The 27,699-nt window shown below is 37.6% G+C and overlaps 1 protein-coding gene across 6 annotated transcripts in view; it reads left to right on the top strand.

Moving 5' to 3' along the window:
• The window catches only part of Exoc4 (exocyst complex component 4), an 817,398-nt gene that overhangs the window by 228,778 nt on the left and 560,921 nt on the right, over positions 1-27,699 (top strand). For all 6 annotated transcript variants that reach the window (XM_060380213.1, XM_060380214.1, XM_060380218.1 and 3 more), the window contains exon 9: positions 549-637. In XM_060380213.1, the coding sequence (XP_060236196.1) occupies positions 549-637 (89 nt within the window). The remainder of the gene's footprint in view (positions 1-548; positions 638-27,699) is intronic.

Below are 27,699 nucleotides of genomic sequence, written 5' to 3'. Positions count from 1 at the left end.
ATTTGGAAAGTCTTTTAAGAACATTTATAGAGATACCAGTGATACCTTGCTGTTCATTTGTAGAATCTTATGTGCACTAGTAGTTTAACTCTGATCGTCAAGAAGAGAAATGCTCTGAATAGCCAGTGTGTTTGCAGAGGTAGCAACCTGTCAGTGGTGGGTTTTGATTTGGGGAATAGCATAATTAGAATGACTTTGTAGGATACACTTTTTGCTGTATATGAAGACATGTTGGCAGATGATTATCACAACAATGGTGATAATGATCTATAGGTAACTTTAAGTGGATGTATGTCAGAATTATTCTAGGTGAATTAAACAATAAGGACAATATCCAAATACTATTGTAGAGGAACACTAGCCAGGGCATTGTTTATAAACAAGGTTTGGCAGCTCTCTCTGGCCTTTACATGGTATAGCCAAAGTGTTGTCATTCCTATACACCAGGAAATGTTAGACAGACCAGAATAGAATAGGATATTTTGGGAGCACGTGGATAGATATCACCTATGTGGCTTAACCATGTGGTATTGTGTGTTGTGTTTTAGGTTCGAATCCTCCTCCCATGCTATCAGCATGAGTGCCTATCTGCGAGAACAGAGAAGGGAGCTCTACAGTCGAAGTGGAGAACTTCAAGGTAGGTCATTGAACTTCTCTAGAACAGCAGTTTTCTGGAAGACAGTCTACAAAATTGTGTATAGCATGCAGGTTTATGTTCTACATCTGCAAATTTCTTCTTGGATAACAAATTTTAGTGAATTGGTAATCTTTTTCCAATATAATTTTCCAACATTTGCTGTCAAGCTTCTAAAAATAATACTAAAACTAAAGAATGCACTGCCATTGAAGTGGAAATTATAAGTAGATTGGTAAGGCCACCCTGAATCCAGTCATGGTTAAGCAGGATGCTAGTCTTTGATGGTGGTCACTGTGGTTGTCCTTTAACTTATTATTTTGAAGCCTTCTGAAGTATGGCAGGTAGAAAAGAGGAAGGTCAGCCTCTGTTATGAAAAAACTACATGGATTCTTCTGGATAGTGTGGTTTAAGCATTATAAATTGACACATAGAATACTTGGAACCCATTTGTGGTTAATGAGGCTTAATTTTTGGAGAAAAATACTTTGAAAATATATTATAATTTAAATAAAATTAAAATTGAGGCAATGACATTTCCTTTTGTGAAAAACATAGATACTGTCTTAGGGTTTTTGTTGCTGTAAAGAGAAACCTTGACCATGGCAACTCTTACAGAGGAAAATGTTTAATTGGGTATAGCTTGCATATTCAGAGGCTTAGTCCTTTGTCATCATGCCAGGAAGATATTGTGCTAAAGAAGGAGCTCTACATCTAGATCAGCACCCAGCAGGAACACACACACACACACACACACACACGACCTAGATTCAGCATCTGAAATCCCAAAACCAAGCCACAGTGACAAAGTTTTTCCAACAAGAGCTGACATACTCCAGTTTCTTATCCCACTTATTCTTATCAAGTAGTAATACTCCCTAACAATCAGGCATTGAAGTATGAAATATATCAGCCTATGGGGCCATTCTTATTCAAACTACCACACTAACCATGGTAAATGCAGTCTATGAAGAAAGGTTTGTGAGGGGTTCCTAAGCATTGTAGGTTAGGAATGCTAACCTAAAAGTGGAAGCTAAATACAAAGAAATGTTTGATGCAGATTTAAGATCCAGGTAAGAAAGTGAAACATATGTGCACATGCCTATATGTGCAGTCATCCTGTCACGTGACTACATTCTTTATACAGTTGCATTTATACTGAACATATATATTTTTTTGTCATAGCCTAAAACCTACAATAAGGCAACTATTACAAAGCATTTATATTAAGTATAAAATAAGAATGATTTACATAGAACAGTGGATGTTTATAATTTATGTGAGATCCTATATTTTTTATGTAAAAGATATGAATATACATGTGTATTATTATCCACGGGGGATGATCATACACATACCCTAAACAGATACCTCAAGGATAGCATGGGGATACATATACTAACAACTCAGTAGGTTATATGCATAGAATTGGTAGAAGAGTTCAGAGAATGGGGTGATTGTTTTAGAATACTGGACTTAAAGAGAGATGGCTATGAATACTTCTATTCGTGCATTGGCTACTTTGATTTTCCTGCTGTGACTAGTCTACACAGTTACTTAGTTATTCAGACGCTCATTGCTCCTTGTTAGAACAGTGTGTAATGATAAGTCAGCCTTTCTGATTTTTAACATTATTTCCTACTCATCCCATCTCCACCTTTATTACTGCCCCATTAACTCATAAAGTTGTTCAAAAATCTTTGCTGTGCTCTCTTCTATCTTATCATGGTAATTGTTCTGTGAGCATACTAACCACAACTAAAAGTCTAGAAACAGGTTCCGTGAGCATTAGCATGAGATTGGCATAGCAACATTTATTTATCTACCATTGTGTTATACATCCTGTTATGCTTCTTGGAGAAGTATAGGGTAGCTAGGACTTGAACAAAAGCAGAAATGATCCTTTTTGTCAGGCTGGGAGTAGAGGACAATGTGGACTCCAGCTTTAGAAGGTTGCTGCTTCCCAGGAGAAAGGGGGTAGGTACACTGCAAACTGTAGGATGGAATGAAAGTAATAGTAACATGGACTTGCAGTGGTTGCGATTCCATGTCAACTGTCCCTGTTTGTGTGTATGTATGTATGTATGTGTGTGTGTGTGTGTGTGTGTGCGTGCGCATGCGTGTGTGTATGTTTAAATTTGCCCCTATAGTTTTTCTGCATCTGCCTTATAGTAGATGCTTTTAACAGTTACAAGCCTTTCCCCCAAAGTTAATTACTGATTATTTAATTTTTTAAAAAAATGAATAAATATTTCAAAGCACAGGCAGTTTTAGGTTCACTCCAAAGTTGAGTAAGAATTCCAGAGCGTGTGTAGAATCTCTGTCCTCAGCACAGTCTCCTCTAACATCATTCCTGTACCTGACAGAACCACTCACCTAGCACTTCTAGGTAAATCAACTTTTAGATGCAATCAGTGGGCAGCTGTGGGCCTATCTGTCACTCTGGCTTAAGTGTTAGTATGATCAGTGACTAGTACCACCTAGTATTTCTTAGACAGTAAGATAGTAACAAGTCCAGTTTGTAACTTTGAGGAGTGGTTTTTCAGTTCCCTTCAGTGGTCCATTATCTCTTGGGAAACAGCATAGATACAATGCAGAGTAGCCAGTTCTGGGCTTATTGTCGACCTCCAAAATCTAGCTCTAAAATAACCACAGGTAAGTTATTCCTCTTTGTTTTTTCCCCCTTAATGGTGGTTCCCGTAAAGAGGCTGTGAAAATTTGGCGCTAAAGATAGTGCTTAAGGAAGTATTTAATATATTGTTAATGGGGTGTCTTCTTTCTCTCCTGTAATGTTCATTGTGGTACCATGACAGCGAATCAGCCTCTCTCTCTCTGTCTCTGTCTCTGTCTCTGTCTCTGTCTCTGTCTCTGTCTCTCTCTCTCTCTCTCTCTCTCTCTCTCTGTCTCTGGCACTTTCTCCTCCTCTGTCTCTCTCTTTTCTCTGTCTCTTTCTTTCTCTCTCTCTCTCTCTCTCTCTCTCTCTCTCTCTCTCTCGCGCGCGCGCGCGCACACACACACACAGGGATGGAGGGAGGGTGTTGCTGTGACAAAGAGAGAAAGAGAGAGAGAAATTCTATTTTTCCTTTCTCTTCTTTTTTTAGGCTAAATCCAAGTTAATTGTGAGGTCAACTTACTTGTTACTTAGTCATTCTCGTGAGCTTCCTTGCTTTTCCTTCACCCCGCAGTCTGGTGCAGACACATAGGCACTTGGGTTTTGACCTTAGGAGTTGCTGCTTTCCTGCTACATTTTTCTCTCATGTTCTCTTTGCGAGTGTTCTGTAGTATGCTATGGGCTAGTACTCACTTGCAAGAGTTTATGACAAAGCTATAAGCTCCAGGCATGAGACTGTCTGGTGGTTTTCCTAGTGCTTCTTACAGTGCTCGTTAGGGCAGATATGCCCTCAGTACTGGTTGCCTGGGACAGAATGGATGGATGGGGACAGTTCAGGTATGAGATAGGATAGAGATCACCTTGCTGGGAGGAGGAGCCCTAACAGGAGGTGTGGCCACTGACTGTCTTTATCTTTCAAGTAGGTTTGCATGCCTTTCTGAGTTTAAGGAGGAGAGACCATACATGAATTTCTGTTCTCTGTAATAACCTTACACATAAACTTTATTAAGCAGAAAACTTGTTCTTGAGTTATGAGCTTTAGGGTGAAACTGCTGTACATAAGTCAGGTGAAAAAGAGAAATAACTAAGTTAAAAAACAAATAAAGATAGGAAGTGGATGAATCATATTATTCCCATCCTTTAAAACATTTACTGAAATACTGGACTTTCTACTGGAAGTCTGTTGGGATAAGTGTGTTCAGCATGATTTTAGGAATGTCTTTGGTTGTTAGCAAATGCTTCATGTTCATGCTAGCCATTAACAAGTACTGTACACTTCATGTACTTGGTTACTTGGTGAGGAGGTGAATCAGCTGATTTCTTTTGTAAAGGTTTGATGGTGTTTGCTTCAGGAGCAAAAGTTTCTCTGAGGGCTTTTAACATTTCAGTAGGAAAAAAAATTGCATCTAATCTTTATTTTTAAATGGCTGTTTCTTTTCAGTTATTCCTTAATATGACTGTTCGAAGAACCACATTGCTCTCTTGAAAAAGCCTAATGAATAGTTCAGTCAAATTATAATACTGGCCAAGATTTCTGTCTCTTCTTTTAAGGCCACATAGCTGCAGACTTCTCCTCCCAGTGGCTTGGTTCATGTGGCCAGCTTTTCCTTCTGTTGGAGGGGAGCTGCAAAGAAACCCACCATAAAGACTGTCAAAGTCACATTAAAAAGTTCAAGTTTTACAAAGTTAAGTTCTTGCCAATATGTGATTTATCATGCAATTAAAAATGTTGCTCAGACTAACAGTGCACTAGGGGGAAAATGAATTTAAAAATGAGATTTCTTTGGTACTATCAGCCCATCTCAATTGGCTCTTACTGTTAAGGTACAGATGGTTCATTATATAGCCTGCCTTTGGCAGTCAGGACTGAGGAGGTGGGGGTGCTACTTCAAAGTGTGTGATATAACAGGTGGAAATCTAGCTTGTGTATGTGTCTATGTTAATCACTGGCTTCCTGTTGTTCTGAGCCTCTCTCCTGCTTCATTGTACTGCTTAGACAGCATTGTTGTTGGTAAAGATGAATCTTAGTTGTAATGAACATTCACTTTAAATATAGCTTCTCTGTTTTAATGTGTAAGTGTGCAGAATAACATAATTGATAAATATATTACTTTGTGAAGGTTGGGGAAATCAAAATACTGCTACTCATGAGTAAATAGCTCTTAGTTTAATCACTTCAACTGTGCCTCTGCTTTCTGATATAACAAATAAAGCTTTTGAATTCTGGCTACTTTAAGCAGGTCTTAGAAGTTTATATTGTGGGAAATTAGATTAACTATCAATTTAAATTAAAGTAGTGCTTTGAGTGTTAGCAGCTAGGAGGCCTTGCTTCTGCTTCATGACTCAAGCTCTCAACTCTAGCCCATTGAGCTGATGGGTTTAATAAACCATAATCAGAATCCTGTGATTTATCTTCCTTCAGTTTTCATGATAATAAGACTCATGAATGGGTAGAGTTTTAATGGCCATTGATTCAAGTAGAAATGTATATTCTGTTTTGATTTCAGTGTCTTTTCTGTCTTGGCTATTTATGTTCACGTTTGTGCTCAGTGGATTTTATCTTTGGAATGCCAACTTTATTTCTATCAGTTTAACGAGTGGCATTTCTGTAGCCTTGACAGCAAAAGACTCTTTAAAGCTCAAAATACTGGAGAATTGGTATCTTGTAGAAAATACGGAAGTACTATTATCAGAGGAAACTGGGCTTTGATTGACTTGGACTTTCTGAGGGGTTATTGGTGACTGTAGTTGCGAATACCTAAGGACATTGTGTATAAATTACTTGCAGGTGCCTTGCCTTCAAGGAAGACAACATTTGACATTAACCATGGGGTGATTATCTTTTTTAGAAAAGGAGTGATAATGGCAACCACTGAAGTTGCAAGCTGCCCTTTATTGAAGCACTTAATCACATGTCATGCATGTCTGTGCACATTTTCAGGAGCATTTCAGGTAGAGTGAGTATATATTTAGTGCAGTGACTTTATGCTCATACTACACATTTTCTCCAGTCTTAAACACAAGAGACACTAGTAAAACTTCATTTCCTGAAATTTGATTAGGAAATTCGTTGCAGTCTTTTAAATTTTGCTTAGTGACTTTGTTAGTAAGTAACAATATGCAGAGCACATGAAAAGAAGGTATTTTTTCTTTTTAAAATTACATATAATTATTTCAAAATAACTTTTATATAATCTCTTATGTTTTATCCTGCAATGTACTGAAAAACTGGATTCCCCTTTCTATCTTATATCCTTAGTTTTAAAAAGAACTACTTATGAAAAGTGATTTAAAAAGAACTTACTTATGGTAAGATTTGTCAAACAGTGAACTTATAATAGAGTTTTTATTATATTAATTTGTATGCATATTAATTTCTTCATCTGTTTCTAAGAAGTAGTAATTAATAAATATACTTTTCTCATGTTATGAACAGACTTAAGGCACTGTGTGAAACCATCTAGAAAATAATATTTTATTTCAAATTCTTATTAGGTTTACCTAATGTGTTAGCCTCTATATGTAATAGAAAAATTTATTTGATTTAAAAATGCTTGACAGTTTTGACATTAATTTAAAACATTGATTTTTTTTTTCTTGAAAGACTCCGCATTCATATAGTTTTCTATTTATACCAGGTTGGGTGTGGATGGGGATCACTGTTGAATCATGTCAAAGAGACTGGAATCCATGAGAATATGAATTAGAAGGTAGAAGACAGGCATCACAATGTGATGCTGATAACCTTACTTCTTATAAGAACTTTCATCATTATGAACAGCCTTGTTAAAGACATTCCATTGTATCATTGACTTATGAGCGAAGTAGAGACGTTGTTCATGTATCTGCGTTTAAAAGCCATCTAAGTGCGTTTATACCATACCTTAATGTCTTCCTTTTTTTACACAGTTATATAAAAAAATAAGTTCTATTGTGGTCTATCATGATGGATTTTTAAAAAAAGGTAAAAACAAATACTCTAATCCAATCTTCTTGGCTTTTATTAAGGCTCTGCATGGGTCTACATATCTTACACTGGCTTTGAGTTTATGTTGTTGTGCCTCTGCCTCCTCCAGGTTGATATAATATGTGTCCATCATCTCATGCTCGGCTTCATCTTCTGATACTTGAGTAGTTTATTTACTGCAGCTCACATTGAGTTGAGCATTTTTAGAAAACAGAAAAGACCATAATTATTATGTCAGATAGTGAATAAAGTATTTATTAGAAACTCACGAAAATGGTCAATAGCAAGCTTGTGGTTGTCTGATAGGACATAACTCATAGGACCATTTTACATTTTCAAAATGAGAAAGAAATTTTTTATGTATAAGGAAGAAATTATTTTATAAAGTAATGTATTAACAAAATAAAAAAATGATACTAATATGCAGGTATTATTTATCATGTCTAGAAAATAAAATAATAGTGTTTAGTCTTAACAGAGTTTCACAGCTCACTGGCTAGTTCTCTTCAGGACTGTTCTTAGATGTAGAACCCTTCTCTTTAAGTTTGATTCCATAATTAAGGAGAAGAAATTAAAGTGGAAATAGGTTGATAAGAAGGACTTAAATCCACTGGCCCACCTGCCTAGGCACTTTTTCCCCTTTTTCATTCTGGGTACCTTGAGGATCATTAACAGCCTTTATAGATGTTCAGAAGCTGATAAATCTTCACTCACATTGAAATTTAATACAACAGAGAGGTGGCATTACAAATTGATAAAAAACAGTTGAATCAACAAAAGTGGTGTGATAATTGATTATGCATATAGGAAAGAAAATAAAATTGGATTTGTTCTTGTACCATTTAGAAAAATAAGATTTTTATGGATTGAGAACTCAAATATGAAAGGTAAAATGTATTGAGAAGACTGTTTATAGCAGTACTGTTTATATAGGAAAAACCTAGAAACAGCTCTCGTGTTCATAAACAGGATGATGGTTATATAACGTGCAGTGAGTGCTGTGTAGTGATGAAAGTGAATGAACTATTCTACATTGACTCAGTTATAAGCAGCCACATAAGAAAGCCCTTTCCCTGTTCTAGCTCTCTCTATCTGCCTCTGTTTGTCTTTCATCCAAATATGATAGATACATAATTTCATTTTGATGCCTGTCAGAGAGAGGCAGAAATCAAGAGTATGTTATTTAGGTACCCAACTTTTAGTAATAAAATGTGAAGAAGTTAAGCTAAGGAGTCATAGAAGAGACTAAGCAAAGCTTTCCACTGGAGCTCATGGTCTGTCTGAATAATAGCCTTGCTAGCTTTTTTATTCTTTTTTATTTGCTGCAAATAGAATATACACTATTGTATATGCTATATATCTCATGTAAAGTAAAAGAATAAGCAGGTAATTAAAAGGTGTCTTTTAAGGCTCTAATGCAACATCACATCTAATTTGACGTTTCCATGAGAAAATCTAGATAAAATCTGGACTTTCCTGAAAGTAGGAAGGTTTTTTTGGCCTGTACCATCCCATTGAAACCTCATTTTCCCCACACATGTGTGACTTCCTTCTGAGCTCTTAGCTAATCTAACTAGCTCACCAGAAGCTGTTTGTGTTAGGTACTTACCCTCTTGATTCACCTGTGTTCCTCCCCCTAATTGCTCCACTGTGTAATGGTTAGCAAGCCTGAGTTAGACTGAGCTAGTCTGCCTTTGTTTCTTATCTTTTCCATACCTGTGTATTTATTGATCATGTACAACTTTGTGACATGTTTACTTCTGCTAGGTACTTTACTAGACTTCAGGATACAATAATGAGTTCGACCAGTTTTATGTTTGAAGTGCAAAAGAAAAGAAAGAGACTTTAGGTAACCCAGATTGACCTTTAACAGCCAGCATTGTTTTTTCTTAGTTCTGTTCTCATACAGTCCCTGAATTTTACATAATTGTGGGGCTACATAGAATAGTAGAATTCCAAACATTGCCTGGAGCCAGCCACAGGCTTGCCAGTAGAATATGAGAAAAAAAATTGTGTGTTACTTCAGGCTACACATGTTAAAAGAAGGATTGGCCTCTCCTTTTGCAGCCTAGCATGTTTGTGAAAACATGCTTATATTGGAATGTGGTGAGTAGTTTCTTAGATAATGCAAATGAGACAGGATCATAGAGCTAAAAAATAGAAAGAGTCCCGGTCTGTCATTCCCTGCAGTGCCACCCGCTGAGGACTACCTGGGCCAGAACTACTGTCTCACCCCAGTGAGGATAAATTCTCTGTGTTAAAACTCTACATTTAAATTTTTTTATTATTACTTCCAGTCCTACTTAGACTCTAATAAGGTTCTCATGCAAAAAACGTAGTGGCAGCATTGCAACACACTGGATGGAATTGTATGTATGCATATGCAAAGGCTAGAGAAGGCAGAGAGCTTGCCATGCATATGGAGGACTTTTCAGATGAGAAGGGACAGGTATTTCAACTGCTGGGCAGATCATGAATAAAAATATATGAAAGGGTTTGAGAGCTGAAGCTATTCTTTTCTAATCTGAATTTAGAATGTAACTAATAGTTTTTTTTTTCTATTAATTAGGGAGCTCTGTTTGTATATAGTGATTTATACTGATTCTTATTTGTTACTTTAGGGAAACAGATGATGCAGAGGACACCAAAGTAGTTGCCACTGTGCATTCTAACCATCCAGGAAATTATGAAACAATTCTGTAGTAGTGATGATAAAGGCCATTAGCATATGGAAAATGCTAAATATAATCACACATTGAATTCTTTGAATGTTGTTCAGGTTTTATGAAGACCCTTATAGGAAAGTAACATTTTTATGTATGTAACCATTACAGTGTGTTCTATGAGACTGTGTATGCTAGATGAGGCTGGGCTGGACATATGGGGAGGGAACATATCATGAAGAATCAGCCTAATCTATTTCTAAAGCACCTTGATTTAAAAATAGAATGTTCAGTTAAGTTACAAGTGGTAGTGCCAGCTTGGTTTTATATAGAGATTTCAGAATTTTTCATGCTCACATCTGATTTCCAGCTTGTGATTGTGGTGTGAATGAAAATATGCGTCAAGTTACTTTTGGCTTTCCCACAAATTTAAACTCAAAAAGCCATATTACAGTAATATATGATAGTATGAACGCTACATGAATATTGTAATAGTCATAATATAGGATGTTCATTCCTAGAATTGCGATGACATCTACTGTATTGCAGCCAGTTTATTTGCATATTCATGCCCACTTAGCTCAAATAAGTCCCTGTTTGTTTGCACATTAATGTCTGGTTTCTGCATCAGTTAACTCATTTACATATCCCTGTTCAGTTGGTTAGTGATGTTCATGTTTGGAACATTGGTGTAGTTCTGTGCCTTGAGTGACTTGGGGAATATTATGCTTTTAATGCATGGACCGGTTGTCTTACATTTCTCCACTCTAGATTGCTTACTTATTTGTAATATACTAACAACTCGTATCTGCCAATTTTTTATGGTTTGTATCAGTTGCCATTGACAGTAACAAGGTAGCATCAACATTTCTCGACCACCTCTTTTCTTGGCTTTATCCCTGGAAAGCTCCTTCTGTACTTCTTGCATAGGAGAGGTTAGAGGCACTGTGGAAGGCATACATTCAAACAGTTCCACTTCTAGTGAGTGTCATAATTTCCTTACAGCACAAAGGAGAAAAGACAATATTTTCTGGGGAAGTCATAGAAGACATTACAGAGGAAGAACTGTATTCCTAAGTTGGAAAATGAGTTAACCAAGTGACTAAGGGTGTTTAGCTGACCAAGTGTAGTTAACCAGCCACACTATGGAGAGGATATCCTTGAGTACACAGATGTGGTAGACTGCCCATTTTGTTGATGTGAGTGTTTGAGGAAGATTGGACCTACAGAAGGAAAAAGATGAGTAGACCTTAAAAGACCTGGTATAATATAAGAAAAAATTTGGAATTTCTCTTATGATAAATGATGATAAATCTCTGAGGACTCAATGTAGAAGAGCAATATAATTAATTTTGCATTTGAGAAAAAGTGCTCTGATGTTTGTGTGGAGACAGAAGTCAGTGCAGTGAGAGTGGTGACAGTAACAAGGTGTGCTTTTTCTAGACAAGTGGGAAGAGGTTCAGAAGCTGATTTGAAAATGGAATCAGTTGGACATGGTATTCTTTGTTGTGTTTGAGCATGACATACACATTTTGGCTCATTAGCAGTTTTGCAGTCTGATGACCTGGTTAGATGTGATGTCATTTGTAAAACAGGAAAATGCAAATAAGGGAGTTCTCATTAAAATTTTATCTAGCGATCTGTCTGTCTGTCTGTCTGTCTATCTACCTATCTACCTACCTACCTACCTAGTGTGTATATATGCTTGTAGTATCTGTGTTTGTGTATCCATGCCACAGCTATATGTAAATGAGTAGACAACCCTCAGGAATTGGTTCCCTCCTTCCCCCATGTGGTATGTATGTCTGGTGATTTGTGGGGGGGGGGGGGGTAGTATATTGAGCTCAGGTTGTCAGATTTGGTTGCAAGTGCCTTTAACTGTTGAGCCATCTTGTTGGCCTGAGGGTAGTAGTTGTTAATGTGGTGTTAGAGTCATGTGAAGATGGCTAATGCTTCTCAGCTTGTTTAGAACTATCTAATCTAATTACCAGTCTGTTATTCCAGTTTTAACTGTTCAAATGTTCAAAAGGCTCTTAGCTGTTAGTGATTACCTTCACTATTTCACTTCCAAGAACATAGTGTGGGAGTTGTGCTATCATATCACCCTCTTCCTCCTTTTATTTTTAAACTGCAAGTTTTCTGTCTTTCTCTCGCGCGCTCTCTCTCTTTTTGGTAAGCTTTGATTGATCTATTAATTGTAGGATCAAATTTAATCTCTGAAATAGATAACTTTTAAATTTTTTATTCCTAGATGGATTCTTTATTATGTTTTAAAATATAGCTACTAGTATTTTTCATATAAGTTTCTCTGAAATCTTGTGCACATTACTTAACCAATTTTCTCACTTGAAAAAAAAAAAAGGAAATTATTCCTGCAAAGCTTGTTTATCTGGAAAGTTCCCGGTTTTTGGACTCTAAATCAATCAAAAAACTGATTTGTCTACTCTTTAAATCAGCATCTTAGGACTAGTCAGAAGTCCAGAGTGTGGTTTTCTGTTGCCTGGGTGATGGCCAATTACTTCTCTATTTTGCATCATTTTCTATAAAATCAAACCAGGGCCATAAAAGCAAGATTTTGAAATTGTTTTAAAACAAGATAAAATTTCCAAAGAGGATATATTTATATTTACGAGTTTCATAGATAAAACACCAGAGATAAATGGATGAATGGATGGTAGATAGGCGGGTGGATACAGAGAAAGGATAGATTAGGAGAGAGCTCTTATTTAACCATGAACAGAGAGAAATCCCATAAGGCTAGAGACCCAGAAAAGAAAGCTAGTGGTGAAATTTCATTTTAAACCGAAGGCCTGAGAAACATGGGGGAGTGGTGTAAATTCCAGTGTAAGGTAGATACCCCAGAGCGAGAGTGATGCAGGAGGAGCTTAGGTTCTCCTAAGGAAGAGAACTGAGAATGCCAGACTGGGTAGAAGCTCATAGACATCTAAGCTCAAGCAGGAATGGTGCCCTGATCCTTTTACTCATTGTTCTGCTGTGGCCCTCTCTGGATTTGATGGTACCGTGCTTAGGAACTTTTACACATTGTAATTTCTTACACAATTATTCTCATGAGCACTTCCAGAAATAATACTTTAGCAGCTATCTATCTACGTGAGTATTGCTGTACACCAAAGTTAAAGTATTTGTGAGTCATGCAGTTGTATTTATAGCTAACTTGAGATGGAAGTTTGGAGTTAGCTTGGGAAGCAAACAAAATGTACATCATCCTGAAAGCATGGTTGCTGAAGGAGGACTTATACAAGCAAAACTGTTAGTTGGACAAACCATTCACTCAGATTGTGTATTCTCTGTAGATATGGGACTCTATTTGAGGACCACTGATTCCATTCCTCTTGAACTTCTCATTAGTCACTGAACAGTTGTAATAATCTCTTAGCCTTAGGAGATTTTTAACACCTGAATTAGTGTATGACTTCAATCTTGTCTAAGACTTTTGAATCTGGTCAGTCAGTAGATATAGTATCTGTGTTGGAAATAAATTTGGTATAACTTATCATATGGACTTGAAATCCCATCTTGTTCACAGTAAGTCTTCATGGATCTTTTTTTTCTTCTTCTAATTTTCAGGACATTTGTTAAAAGTAGCCATGTTGTCCCCTGGGGAAGAATTAGCTTATTATAAGTACTTTATGTTTTCTATATTTTTAAATGGTTTTTGAGTAGCTCAAAATATATTTGCAGCATTTTATACTTTGAGGTAAATAATTGCTGAAAATATAAGTAATAATTTAATCAGGATAAATTTATCTCTAGTAAGCATACCATTTATGAGATGAATGCTTTCTTTTCTTACTTCCCATCTTTTAAACTTTTCTTTGTTGATACTATCATCATTTTATTATATTTCACTTCTTATTGAGACAAAATACTCACAGTAGTTATAGCCACGAAACTATCCTACAAGAGAGGGATTTGTTGTGCCTCATCTGGTCAGTTCAATTTCGAAAGTCAGCATGTTCCTGTTTTTTTTTTCCTAATGCTGTCACTTTGTTTTTCTCTTTCTTTTCATCTATAGTAAAATAATATCTGTGTTTACTTAGCAAAAGGTCTGTGGGAGGTATTTGTTGTTATTTATATTATTTTTCCTTATTATGTAGTATTCCATTATATTATACTGCAGGAGAATTTATTCTTATTTTAATAGCGTTCTATTACTTCCACTGGGAGCTTCAGGTTAACCTGCTGATGAGAGCTTTGTACATCATGTTCATTTCTCTTGGGTCCCTCCAGTAAAAGAACTGCTGAGTCACGAGAGAGGCATTGTTAAAAAATACTAAGATGTGTTTACAAGTATAGACATTTCTCAGACATTTTATGAAATTCCAGGTCTGCATTTTTGTGCCAGGTAATGTTAGGTGAGGTGCATGTGCTGTCTCCCTTATGGATAAGCGTTCTTTTTTAAAGCACCTAAGTACTCTCTTGTATTATTTCTTTCTACCTCATTATGACAAACCTTCCTTGGTAGAGCTATTTGCTTTTTAGACTATATATCAATTCACCGATTTCCAGTATATCTTTTCATAATAAATAATTCTTAGATGAAGTCTTGTGTATATAGTTTTTATTCAGCATTCTTGGTTTGCCATTGCTTGCTCAGTGACATACCATTTTGAATTATTTCTCTAATGCATATACACCATAGCTATCTCTACTGTTGGTGGGCAAACCCATGCCTTTGTGTAATTTCTTCCCCTGTGTTGGTGGAAATCTGTAACTGTGATAAATGGGGGGGGTCCCATTATTATCATACATTATATGGCAATAGTGTGGGAGGTTGTAATATTTTTCAGAATTAACTAAAAGGGACATTATCATGTCTATAACTGGTTTTGTTATCAGGGATAGTTGAGGTTCCAGTTTTTGGTTTTTAGTCTCCCTACTAAAACAGTTTTTAAAAGGACTTTGAAGAAAGCTCCTGCACAATTTTATTAGAGTTTAGAAGGAAAATATCAGTATAAGCAAGTTTTAAATCCCAGCATCCTCTAGGAGGATGGGAGATGGAGGAAAATTCATGCCTTTATATTATCTGTGGCATTAAGAGAAACAGTGAGACTTCTAGAGTGTCAAGGAGAGCATACTTAGGAGTGCTGAGCTGCAGGTGTGGATTCTTTCAGAGGATTCACTATCCCAGACTCGTTTTATGTTTTAGGGCAGAGAATTGCACTAAGGTCTCATCAGTGAAACATTAAGAAAGGAATGAATAGCACTCAAGAATGGAAGTGGGCTAGTGGCTAAAGAAAGAGCCTCCATATCTCCAGATGCTTGGTGTATGGTATATAGCTTTTTATAGCCCCTGCCTCTCTTAGGCTTTTTCCATTCAAGCACATGAGTCTAGGGGTGGGGGTGGCATTCATAGTCAAACCCCCACTGTACCTGTCAACAAACTTGTCTAATTTTAATTATTCATGGCCTCCCTTGCTTGCTACTACCCCCAAACCTACACTTCTTTTAGTGTGTCCTCATTCATTAACTAGCCCTCTCCACTGGCTATTGAGGCTGAAAGTCAACCTGGAGGAGCATCTCAACTCTTCCTCCCTTATCCTTCTCTGAATGCATCACCAGATCTCCTGATGATGCCTCTTAGTGTTTTGTGAACCCAGATTGAGACTTTCTGTTCTTGGACTGGACATTGCAGTGATGATGAAGACCTGGCTAGCTGGGAGGGTTTCCCATGCTTTCTCTGTCAGTTCATGGTCTTGTAACATCCATTGCATCCCAGCTTCTTAGAAACAAGTGCTTTAAGTGAATAACCTTCATCCTCAGACAAATGAATCTATCCAGGGTACTGCTGCTATAATCATCGTTGAGTTAAAGACTTATTTGAGTTCCGTTATCTGCCTAACTTATTGTATCATCTGGTTTTATGAATACCCTGCCAGCTGTTCTTATTGAAAGTTAAGGCACATCTGATCCAGTGCATTTATATTTCACTGGCCAAGTCCCAGTGACATGTTACATTCATATCTATTTACAATAATCTTTGTGGTGATGGATAGGAGAGAGTACAAAGTGAATCCAAAAGGCTTCTGGACAGAAATGCTCAATATCCTGTGAAGGGAAACACTTGGGAATACATCTAGGAATGTCATCTGAGAGCTGCTCTTACTTGCTGGATTTACAAAAAAAAAAAAAAAAAAAGTCTTTCTCTTTTAGCAAAATATGGGAATTAAGCTATAGATACCAGAGGATAAAATACCATTATCCCTGTGCTTTGGCCATATGAGAATGTTGCTACCTTTAGAAGTTAGACTGATACTTATGGACATCAGCTATTAGCACTTTCAATGGGATCTACTTATCTTAGACTTCATACATGAGTATACAGTATTTACATTATTTCCTTACCTTCTTTACCCAACACTGCAGCTACTACTGTGTCATCTCTACCAGGCTTTCTCAAATCCATAATCTCTTCTGTAATTTTTATTATTAATCTCTCTCTCTCTTGCTTGCTTGCTCATTCACACACACACCCAAACACACATACCTTTCTTATGGAGTGCTCTTAGTATTTCTTTCATGTATATTTGTTTAGGGCTGAACAATTAGGATTGGGAGACCTATCAGTGTTCTTTCTCTAGAGAAGACTGATTCTTTCTTTCTCAACAGTATTAACTCCCTCCCTGTAGCTAGTCATCTGGGTTTGGGGCCTTTGAAATTTTCCTCCATCAACATTGGCATGTTAACTAGTATGATCTTGTGTAGGCAGGTATGTTGTAGAGAGTTCATGGGTATGGCATTCATATCATGTCTAACAGACTCTTGCAGCCATCATACTGGTCTTCTGATGCTTAAAGTCTTTGTAACCTTCTTCTACTCTGTTCCTTGAGTCTTAGATGTAGGGTTGTATTATGCCCCGTTGGGGTTGGGCATTGCGTGGTCACTTACTCTTTCCATTTTGTCCAGTTGTAGATCTCTGTTATAGCCTCTGTGAGCTGTAAGATCTGCTTTTTTGAAGAGTGAGGGCTGCACTTATTCAGGAAGTGGATGCTGATGCCTTTTCTATTTCTTTATAGTTATGTGGCTGTATGTGACTGTTTGTGGCTAGGGAGGCCAGAAGATGGTGTTGGATCCTGTTAGATAGAGTTACAGGCTGTTGTGAACTGCTGAAGTGGGTCCTGGGAAATGAATTTTAGTCACTGTAAGAATATGAAGAGCTTTTAATCACTGAGCCATCTTGATTAATTTACCATGTGTCACTCAGTGACCCCCTAAATCTGACATAAAGTGTCTTCTTTTATTATCATCACATTTTAGGGAGAAAATCCTCTTCCCATAATAAATTAGTATCCATTGTAATAATTAGTATTCAATTAGTTATTTGAAATTATTTGTATAAAGTATGTGTCTATTACTTATATTCTATGAAGCTATAGGCCAAGTCCTTGAGTTCCTTGTATAAACTTAACATCTTGTATATTAAACATCTTTGGTAAACTGACCTTCCACACATGAGAAGTTCAGCATTACACATTAAGTAAATGACTAACCTGTACAGGATTATCAATCTTTTTTTCTAATTTGCTAATAACACTTGTTAAGATATATGAACATATCAGATTAAATTATAGAAGGAGCAAGATAAGGAAAATTAATGTTATTTGAAAGAAGAGAATAAAATTACAGAGATGGGATTTTTAGTACACATATATAATTATTTTATTCTCATAACTGTTTTATCAGGTGAGTCTTATTTTCTTTCTCTCTCTCCCTCCCTCTCCCAGTCTTATTTTCTTTCTCTCTCTCCCTCCCTCTCCCTCCCTCTCCCTCTCCATCTCTCTCTCTCTCTCTCTCTCTCTCTCTCTCTCTCTCTCTCTCTCTCTCTCTTCTATTTTGTTTTTGTTTTTGTTTTTCTGGGTAACCTTGGCTATGCTGGACTTGAGTTGTAGATTAGGTTTGCCTTGAACCTACAGAGACCTGCCTGCCTCTGCTGTCCAGAGTGCTGGGGTTACAGGCATGCCCAACCTTGCCCATCATTATTTCCTCATTTTAATGGCTAAGAAAATCCATGAGTTATAGAGGTTAAGTAATTTCACCAAAGTAAAAAAAAAACCAACAAAATTCTTCTTTTGTGGTTTTCTTGTGCAAAGGCTGCATTTAAATGCCTGTGTATTTTTTTAACTTATTGGGGCTAATTTATATGCACTTACTTAGTTTGAGTAGAGATATACACCTGTCCAAGCCATCTCACCATCAAGTGGCAGAAAAGTTTCATCAACAGGAATTTCCATATGTCCTTAGAGGCTTTGCGTCTCTCTTCTCAAGCTTTGTGTAAGTGCTGAAATACTTTATGTCACAGTAGTTAGCATGACATTTCTGGATGGATTGAGATCATCGAGTTTGTGATCTTCAGGATGGTTTCTTTCCTGGTGTCTAATGATTTTGACTTTCCCCTGCATAATCTTGTAACCTTGTGTTCCTCCCCACACTGCTGTGTTGTATGGCTATGGCATATACCATTTATCCCTTCAGTTGTTGGTGTACATTGATTCATTCCTAGGTTTCTGATTGTGAATGGTATGTCACAAACATTTGTGTTCAAAAATTTTTTTGTGGGACAATCATTTTTAAATTCATTAGGAATGTATAGACGCAAGATTGCTGGATCAATCATGTCATTAGTTTTGTTTACCTTTTTAAGAAACTGCCAGTTTTCAAACGAGAGTGTATTTTATATTCCTGCCTGCAGTGTATGCTGAAACTATCTACTGTCTGTCTTTTTAATTTGAGACATTCAAGTGAGTGTCTTTGTATCTTTGTGATAGCGTGTCTGTTTTTAATGTACCATCTTACAGATGTATGAAGCTATAGAAATGTCCATTTGAATCTTCTATTTTATTTATTTTTCTTTTTTCTTTTTTGCACATGGAAAAATCATGATTTTCCATAGAGGCATATAACGGATAGTTTACACATTGAATTGAATAGCAACAGCAAGCAATAATGAGTAATCAGAATAAATGCACTCCTATCCACTACACCAGTAAGGAACATGAAGACACATTCCTAGAACAATTCCACATTTTGAAGAAACAGGTCCCAAGGCAAGTGGTTGGAGTGTTCTCACAAATACTCAGAATTCCCAAACACTCAGAATTCCCCTCACATGACTCCATTTCTAGATTTTGTTCTGACAATTTTGTATGATACTTATACAAAAGCTGTCTTTTCTTTTAACTTTTATTACTTATACTTTATTCACCTTGTATCCCCCCATAAATCTCTCCCTCCTCCCCTCCTAATTCCAACTTCACTCTTCCTTTTTCACACATTCCCCTGCCCAAGTCCACTAATAGGGGAGGTCCTCCTCTCCTTCCTTCTGATCTTAGTCTATCAAATCTCATCAGGAGGGGCTGCATTGTCTTCTTCTGTGGCCTGGTAAAGCTGCTCCCCCCTCAGGGGTTGGTGATCAAAGAGCAGGCCAATCAGTTTGTGTAAGAGACAGTCCCTCTTCCCATTACGATGGAACCCACTTGGACACTGAACTGCCATGGGCTACATCTGTGCAGGGGTTCTAGGTTATCTCCATGCATGGTCCTTGGTTGGAGTATGAGTCTCTGGGAAGACCCCTGTGTTCAAATTTCTGGTTCTGTTGCTCTCCTTGTGGAGTTCCTGTCCTCTGCAGATCTTACTATTTCCCACTTCTTGCATAAGATTCCATGCACACTGCCCAAGAGTTGGCCATAAGTCTCAGCGTCTGCTTTGGTAGTCTGCAGGGTAGAGACTTCAGAGGCCCTGTGTGGCAGGTTCCTACCTTGTTTTCTGTTTTCTTCTTCTTCTGATATCCATCCTCTGCCTTTTGGGATGGGGATTGAGCATTTTAGTCAGAGTCCTCCCTCTTGATTGGCTACAACTTCCTGTATTTCTTTACTGATGGCCATAATCTGTTTTTCTTTATCTTCTTCTATTTTTTTACGGATGGACATAATCTATTTGTTTGCATCTTCCTCTAGGTGTTTCTGTGTTTTATTTGTTTCCTCTGTTATCCTCTTCATGAGCATAGATGTTAGGTTATCTTCTTGAATTTCAATTATGCTGGAGTGTCCAGGACTACTTGACTCTGGATAACTGGGTTCTGGAGATGCCATATTGCTCTGTCTTTTGTTGGTTGAGCTTTTACTCTGGCCTCTACCCATTGGGCTATCTTAGGTATTGGGTGTTAGTTTCTGGTGGTTCCTAGAATCCTGTGGTGGAGAGAATCCCTTTGGCAGGAAGATGGGTTTTCCTGAAGGAAGCTTCCTCAGCTTTTTGTGTATGGTCACTGAATGGCTGGTGTTTTTCAAAACTTGCCACAGCTCACCTCAGGCGTAAAGACCTGAATGGTAACTGGTCCTTGTTAGTCGAGAGGGCTCTACTCTCACCCAGAGAAGTCTTGGAGACATTTGCTCTGCTTCTGGGTTTCTTGCTGTAAATTTACTGAGCTGCTGCTGTAACCTGGGTGTCCCGTGGTTTGGTCAGTTTTGTTAGGGATAACTGGTTGCCCCTTGGAGCAGTATCTGGGGGTTGATCTTGGGGATCCCAGGTTTTTGTAAGTCTGAGGTTGGAGCTCTGTGCCCCAGTACCCAAGCAGTAATCTGTGGCAGGTGAGTACTGCTCTCATGGGAGCAGCACACCAGCTGGTGCACAGCAGGTCCCTGGGTTGGCAGGTGTGCTGGTCTGTAGGACCTTTTCCCGGGATATACTGTGTGGCTTCAGTCTGTCCCCTTTTGCTTCCTTCCCTGTGGGGTTTTCTCCCGACAGGGACTCACAGTCTCTGGTGACCTGGGGTGCACTGCTGTGTCTGTGATGGAGAGTTGGGTGCACAACAAGTCTCTGTGCTTTCAGCTGGAGCCCAGTTCAGTGCTGGCGACATGCACCCGCTATTCTGCAAGACCTTTTCCAGGGAAAGACTGGGTGACCGAAGGCCAGTCATGTTTCCTTCCTTCCCCGTGGGTTTTTGTCATGACTGGGACTCCCAGTCTCTGGTGTTTTTGTGCCTACTGTTCAGCCTGGGAAGGTGATCAGGACACACAGGGGTGTGTCTCTGGTCTGGTGACCTAGTGCCTGGGCAACCAGGGATCTCTTCCGTGTTCTGGCTGGGTGACCTGAGAGTGGACCTGACTGATTCCTACACCTTGGGGTTTCCTCTCACCTGGGAAACATGATCGCTGTTGTTTTAGGGCCCAGAGTTCAGTTGTCCTGCTCCTCAGACGCAGTGTTCTCCTGTCGCCACTGCCATCTTGTCGAATTAAATCTTCTATTTTCAAATTAGAATTGACTAATCTTTTTTTTTTTTCTCAATGCAGTTTATTCAGGAACCTTGAACAATCATCGGACCCTGGGGAAAGCCAGCCCACAGCTTAAATAGCCTCTGGGTAGCCGACCCCAGCGTGCCACATGGGCAATGCAGATAGGTCCACATACATGGAAGCAAGCCAGATCCTCAGCCTTAGCCAAATGTGGAGTTGTTTGTGACAGAGAGCACTCACCATCGGGGAAAAAAGACTAATCTTTTTTATCTGGTGTAATTTATCTCAGAACTCTAATTTTTTTTACCATTTCCTTTAGAATAAATTATATCTATTTTCATGAAGTTTTTAAATTATAGCATAAATACATTTTATTATTAGCCCCTGGAAAATATACATATGAGTTTATTTATATATTAAAAAATAGTATTTTTTTTTTTTTTTACAACTTATTCCCGTGTATATATTGTTTTCAGAATCTTCTGAAAGCCAGCGCGTTTGCTCTGAAGTCCTGGTATAAAACTAAGCTTCCAGCAGATGCTCTACAGTAACCACAGGGTTCATGTAAATTGTTGCTAATTAAGATTCTCCATGATTGAGCGCCACCATGGAGGTACATGGTACCTTACAGGAACAACATGTAAACTAAAACTTGCAGAATGCAAGCCCCAGTCCAGGGAAAATGAAGTTATGTGTTGGTCGCTTGTTCCTATTGATGTAGACCAGCTGTGTTCTCTGATGACAAAAATGAGTCTTGACATTTTGGGTAATGAAATTCAGTTCAGCACCTCTTAGAGATATGCATGATAATAATACATTGTCAGTCAGAAGCAGACGGAAAGGAAGCACAAACCTTGTCTTATTAAAATAGTGTGATATGTGGACACTGCATGATCTCTGCTTTCTAGGGAGAAAGTATCAGGGGACCCTCTTTTTTAAATGATAGGGATAACTTTCTTCTGTAAGGAAGTGAGAAGACTTGCTTTTGGTGCATAACCTATTGACAGTTGTCTTTGTTCATGATTTCCAGTTTTGTGATTTGTTTTAGTGGGTACAGGGTAAGGCATGCAATCTCTGGAAAGGAGAGTCAGTGTTTTTGGCTTGACAGTATTAATGCAATCTTCTAGTTCATACCTTGTAAGCCCACTTATTATTTCCTCTGCATGTGTTTCTTTAGTTTAGCGGATTAACTGCACTGTCTCTTCAAAGGCTATCCAATCAAGGAGGGGTTTTTAAAACCAGGGCGATTTATGACTGAGAATTAATTAGAGAAGCATTTTCATGCAAAACATCCAATTTTTTGATTAGCAGTGGAGCGGGGCCGCAATTAGCACTCTAGGAAGCTTAAATTTCCAGCTTTTTGATTCTCAGAAAATGAGATTATCAAACTAGGGTCAGACACTTAACAGCAAAGTGGGAGTGGGGGAGTGTGAAATTATATCTTCAAAAAAGATCTTTGATTTTTATTCTGAGATTGCTATTCAGGCAATAGAAAATTCATAAGAGGTAAAAGACAAGAAAATCGGAAAGTATAAGGCCTAAAGTTTTGCTTCTTCCATGGGCAATTTGCTGTGCAGTGTCTGTAAATATTTGTGCAGAGAATGGCTAGTTGACAACCAATAGCTTTTGTTCCTTCATTATTATTATTTAATCATCCTTTCATAAGTTTCTTTTGGTATCCGGTGCCTGAACAAATATCTAAAATGATTATATAAATTGGAGGGAGGCCAGTTTTTTTTTTTTTTTTGTGTGTGTGTGTGTGTGTGTGTGTGTGCGTGCGTGTGTTGTTGTTGTTTTCTATTAGAATTGACAGTTTTCTAAACGATGCCTTGTTAATTTAAGGATCTGATTTATTTTTTGGTTGGTGTTTTTAATTGTGTCAAATCACTTCTCAAGTGAGACATAGTATAAGTAGTGAGATATGTCAGGCCATAGATTATGCTTACTGAGAAGTGACCTCTGTCAAGCCAGGTGCCTAAGTAGCGCTGCTTCAGACCAGTAAAATAAAGGTGCAGTCTGTCATTACTGTAATTGTTTTTTCCTAGAGAGGTGCACCATCATGAAAATTCATTTCTTCTATTAAATATTTGTCACTCTTTGTCTTAATTTATGCTTCTAATTTAAGTTGGAAAATAGAAGAACAATGTATCTTTTGTCTTAACCCAGTGTGGAGTTAAGACTCATGTCTCTTTAATCATTAGGTTCTGAGCTCCTCAAAGAAATCTACTGTGCATTGTCTGTAGTTTTGGTACTCAATCATTTCTTTACTGCTCTGTCTTTGTATTTACCATGATGTTCATCCTCTACAAGTAGTTTATAAAAACTACAGGATATTCAGTGCACTCGTTGTGTGTGCTTTACTGTATTGCTTGCTTTGTCATATCAGGAGCACCATTGACATTCTAGTTACATGGTAGAGCACTGGTAAAGAAGCCTTCCTTGCCCTGTGTGAGGATAGGGCTGAGCACTACTAGATCTTGCTCATCTGGTGTTATCCAAGTGTTGTTTTCTCTTTTTAAACAAAAGGAACTGTTGACAGACTCTACAGTTATTTAAAAAACCAGCTTGGTAAGCATATTCTAGACCACACTGACCATGAATTGAAGAGACAGTCATACAGCTTTTATGTAATCAGAGATTTCTGCTGTTGTGATTTTTCTCCCTGAAATATCTCTGATTTAGGAACATGATTCGTTGATACAGTATTTTTACAATTTCACTGTTGATACTCAGCATTGTGTGTCGTTCTTCCTCAGTTCTTGCCTTTTGTTGATGAAGAGTATCTGTCACTGGCAAGGTGAAAATTAGCTGCTTTTTAATCTTGGGAAAGAAGAACTGTTAGGCAGAGGCTGAAGAGTAGACATCATTGGATTTATGCCTGTCAGACTCAGTGCTCATGTTTGGATATATTTATGAATGTGTGTTTTTTAGTGTTCAGTAAAATATTTGTTTAAAGTGTGTATAGTTTTATGCTTATAGATATTTTCTTTGTTGAGGAATGACTGTACATTTCTAGTTCTATGGGGGATGGGACTTAAGTAGATGAATTAGAGATTCTTAAATTTTTTGTATATGTGCCAGTGTAAAAACTATCATGTAGCCCAGGCTGGCCTCGAAATCGTGATCCTCCTGCACTGCCTCCTTCAGCTAATCCTACTGGTGTGCGCCACCACAACAGGCAAGGAGAGCAACAGCACCAAAAAATCTAAGCACAGGGGTCTTTCCTGAGACTGATACTCCAACCAAGGACTATGCATGGAGATAACCTAAGACCCCTGCACAGATGGAGCCCATGGCAGTTCAGTTTCCAAGTGGGTTCCATTGTAATAGGAGCAGGGACTGTCTCTGACATGAACTGATTGGCCTGCTCTTTAATTACCTCCCCCTGAAGGGGAAGCAGCATTACCAGGCCACAGAAGAAGACAATGCAGCCACTCCTGATGAGACCTAATTGACTAGGATCAGAAGGAAGGAAAAGAAGACCTCCCCTATCAGTGGACTTGGGGAGGGGCATGCATGCAGAGGGTGGAGGAAGGGAGTGATTGGGACAGGAGGAAGGAGGGAACCACAAGGGGAATACAAAGTGAATAAAGTATAATTAATAAGGAATTAAAAAAAAAATTAAACCAGGCAAAACCTTGAAAACTCAAAAAAAAAAAAAAAACCTAACATGTAGCCTTCCAGGAGCTTGTGACTCTCTATAGTATTGGCAGGTTTGTTTATAAGAGGGAAGTTTGTTGCTTTCATTAAGATTGAAAAATTATTTCATTATTTGTGTGTGTATGTGTACCCGAACAAACATGCAAATATACATACAGTTTTTGTTTCTATATATTGTTATTACTTATAGAAGAAAACAAACAAGTTAAGTAAAATGTAAAATAAGATCAGTTAAAATTTTACGAACATTTAATAATATTAATATTAAAGGTAAACAGAAATAATGGGATTTATTAAAGTCCAGAAAATTTAATCAAAATGATGTTATAATGAAAATGAATCAGTTTTAAAGAAAGAATAATTTATTATTAATGATGTAGGGAAACCAGGCTAGTCTAAACTTTTTTTTCTTAATATGAAGTCTTAAAAGCTACAGTTTGTCATCGCTTAGTTTATTAATTAATTAAGGACTTTAATTTGACTTAAGAAGCTTATAGTTATCAGTAAAGACAATATTATGTGGAATTCTCAGTGGTGATATGATGGTGATAGCTGATGTCCCGGCCATACATGTATATAATGTATATGGTGATGGATGATTGATGTGGATGAGTCTGCTTCAAAACATGCTTGTGATTAGTAGAAAGGAATGTTTTCAAACCTTTCAAGTTCATATAATTAACATTTAATAGTAATAGACTTCTGTATGCTTGCAATTGCAAGCATATATATCTTTAGATAGATAGATAGATAGATAGGTAGGTAGATAGATAGATAGATCGATCCAGCTATTTTACAATTAATTATACAGATATTTGATGGGTTGATAGGATTCACTGCTCTGGACTCCTGAAAGTACCTTTAGTGTTAACTTGCTATTGAAATCCTTTAATGAAGATAGTGCAAGGATTTTCTTAGGCATATGATGAGTCTACTTCATGGTATTAGACATTTGTGAGCACATTATGAGCTTAAAGGCCATTGAGGTCTTAAGATTCCAGAGTTTAGACAGTCTGTTGGGAGAGATTACACACAGTGTTTGGAATAGATGAACAGTCTATTATGGTGATGTGGGGTTGTTGAGCTTTTGAAATAGGAATAAGTGTAAAGAAAACCAAAGACTAACTAGAGAGAATCATCTAAGAGATGGCCACTACTTACCTGAAGTAGATACAAGCCTCAGGAATGTCGAGCATCGCTCAGAGGGAAGTCAGGATGGCAGACATGTATATCAAAGCCATCTACATCAATTTTTAAATAACTTACCTGAGTGCATTCTTACTGTTTTCTCAGCTCACAACCACATTTTTCATTTTCTTTTAGTGCTCATCTTCCAGTTTTGATAGCTACACCTCTCTCTCTGAGTGCTTATGTGCAAAATTCTAGTTTATTTTAATGGCTTTGTAGTCTTGTTATTGTTTGCCAGCTCCTGAATTAGAATTATAGCCTTTTGCATCTATTATTAAAATGACCAGTGGAAATGTTTTGTTTTTGTGATAGGTATTGAGACAGAACTATGAAACCCTTTCTAAAGCAGCACCAAAAATTTCTATCTCAGGTCAAGCTTCTCTAAGCTTGGCCCAGCTAATAGCAGCACCCTAGAAAAGAGTGAGAGAATCCATTGCTAAGTCTGAAGCTACAATAGTGTTTTTAGATTTCCTTCTAAATGTTTCATATTTTGTAGCTGGATTCCCTTAAATAAAGGGGAAATAGGGGAGGGAGTTAAAAGTGATCACCATATTCCTCTGTGGATGCTTTAATTGCTATGATGTTGTGGTTGTATTCAGTTTAATTTTGTAAACTATTGCTGAGGGCTCTTGCTCACTCATTGTGCACTTGATGTCCACCAGCAGGATTCAGTACATGATGTAGGAACTATCTTTTCTGAGTGACATCGCTGGAATATATAGATGTATTCAAATGAACTACTGTAGAATAATTAATTCAGAATATGGCCATTCTGGCAAGAGATTGTATCCAAAGACCTTCTAGGTCTATATGATCTGGCTTGAACAAAAACATGCCTTTAATCCAGGCATGGTTGGTTAATGCCTTCAATCCCAAAGTATGAAAGTAAAGTTAGTTTGTTGAAGGAAGCATCCGTGTTTGAAAGTGATATCTAATTGAATAACAGAAAACGTGAAAAATCAGAGAAAGAGTTGACAGAATGGGAAATGCCCAACTCTCATAAGAAGAGAGAGGAAAGGGAAGCTACTTAAGGGGTAGTGAGAGAGATGACATTTTTTTACCCATATAGTAATAGACGGGTTGTAGAGAGAGAACTCAGGTGAAGACTGAATGAGCCAGAGAATGAGAAGGAGCCAGAGATTAGCACAGATGGCTGTAGTTAGTTTGAGACCAAGCAGAGCAATTTAGAGGCCAAGAAAAAAAAGCCAGATTGAATAAGTTAGCTAGAGCTTGAACAAGAACAGCCTAGTTGAACCAGCCAGCTCAGACCTCAGCAACAAAAAGAAAGGGTAAGTTTATTAAAAAGTAAGTCTCAGAGGCAGAAAACATTCCATAGGTTAGACTGTATGGAGGCTGGAAGCTTCCAGGTCTAGGCCTAAGTTAGCAAAAGGAGGCAGTAAGCCTCTGAGACAATTGAAACAGACAAATGATTTTTTTTTTTTTTTTTACAAACTACCTATATATTTTTAAAATGTTATAATGGAACTCATGCTCAAGAAATTATTCATTCATTTATCTATTCATTTGGTTTGTTTTTGTGTTTATTTGTTTGTTCCAGACAAGGTCTCTCTCTGTAGCCCTGGTTGCCCTGGAACTCACTGTGTAGACCAGGCTGGCCTCAACTCAGAGGTCCACCTGCCTCTGCTCTTGAGCAACGGGATTAAATGTGTGTGCCATTACGCCTGGCACAAGAAATATTTTTAAAATTGCTTTTTCTAGAGTGACTG

The sequence above is a fragment of the Meriones unguiculatus genome, chromosome 3, assembly GCF_030254825.1.
Source record: "Meriones unguiculatus strain TT.TT164.6M chromosome 3, Bangor_MerUng_6.1, whole genome shotgun sequence".
In the NCBI taxonomy this organism is placed as follows: domain Eukaryota; kingdom Metazoa; phylum Chordata; class Mammalia; order Rodentia; family Muridae; genus Meriones; species Meriones unguiculatus.
The sequence above is the reverse complement of the archived record's forward strand: the minus strand, read 5'-3'. Positions and strand labels throughout refer to the sequence as shown.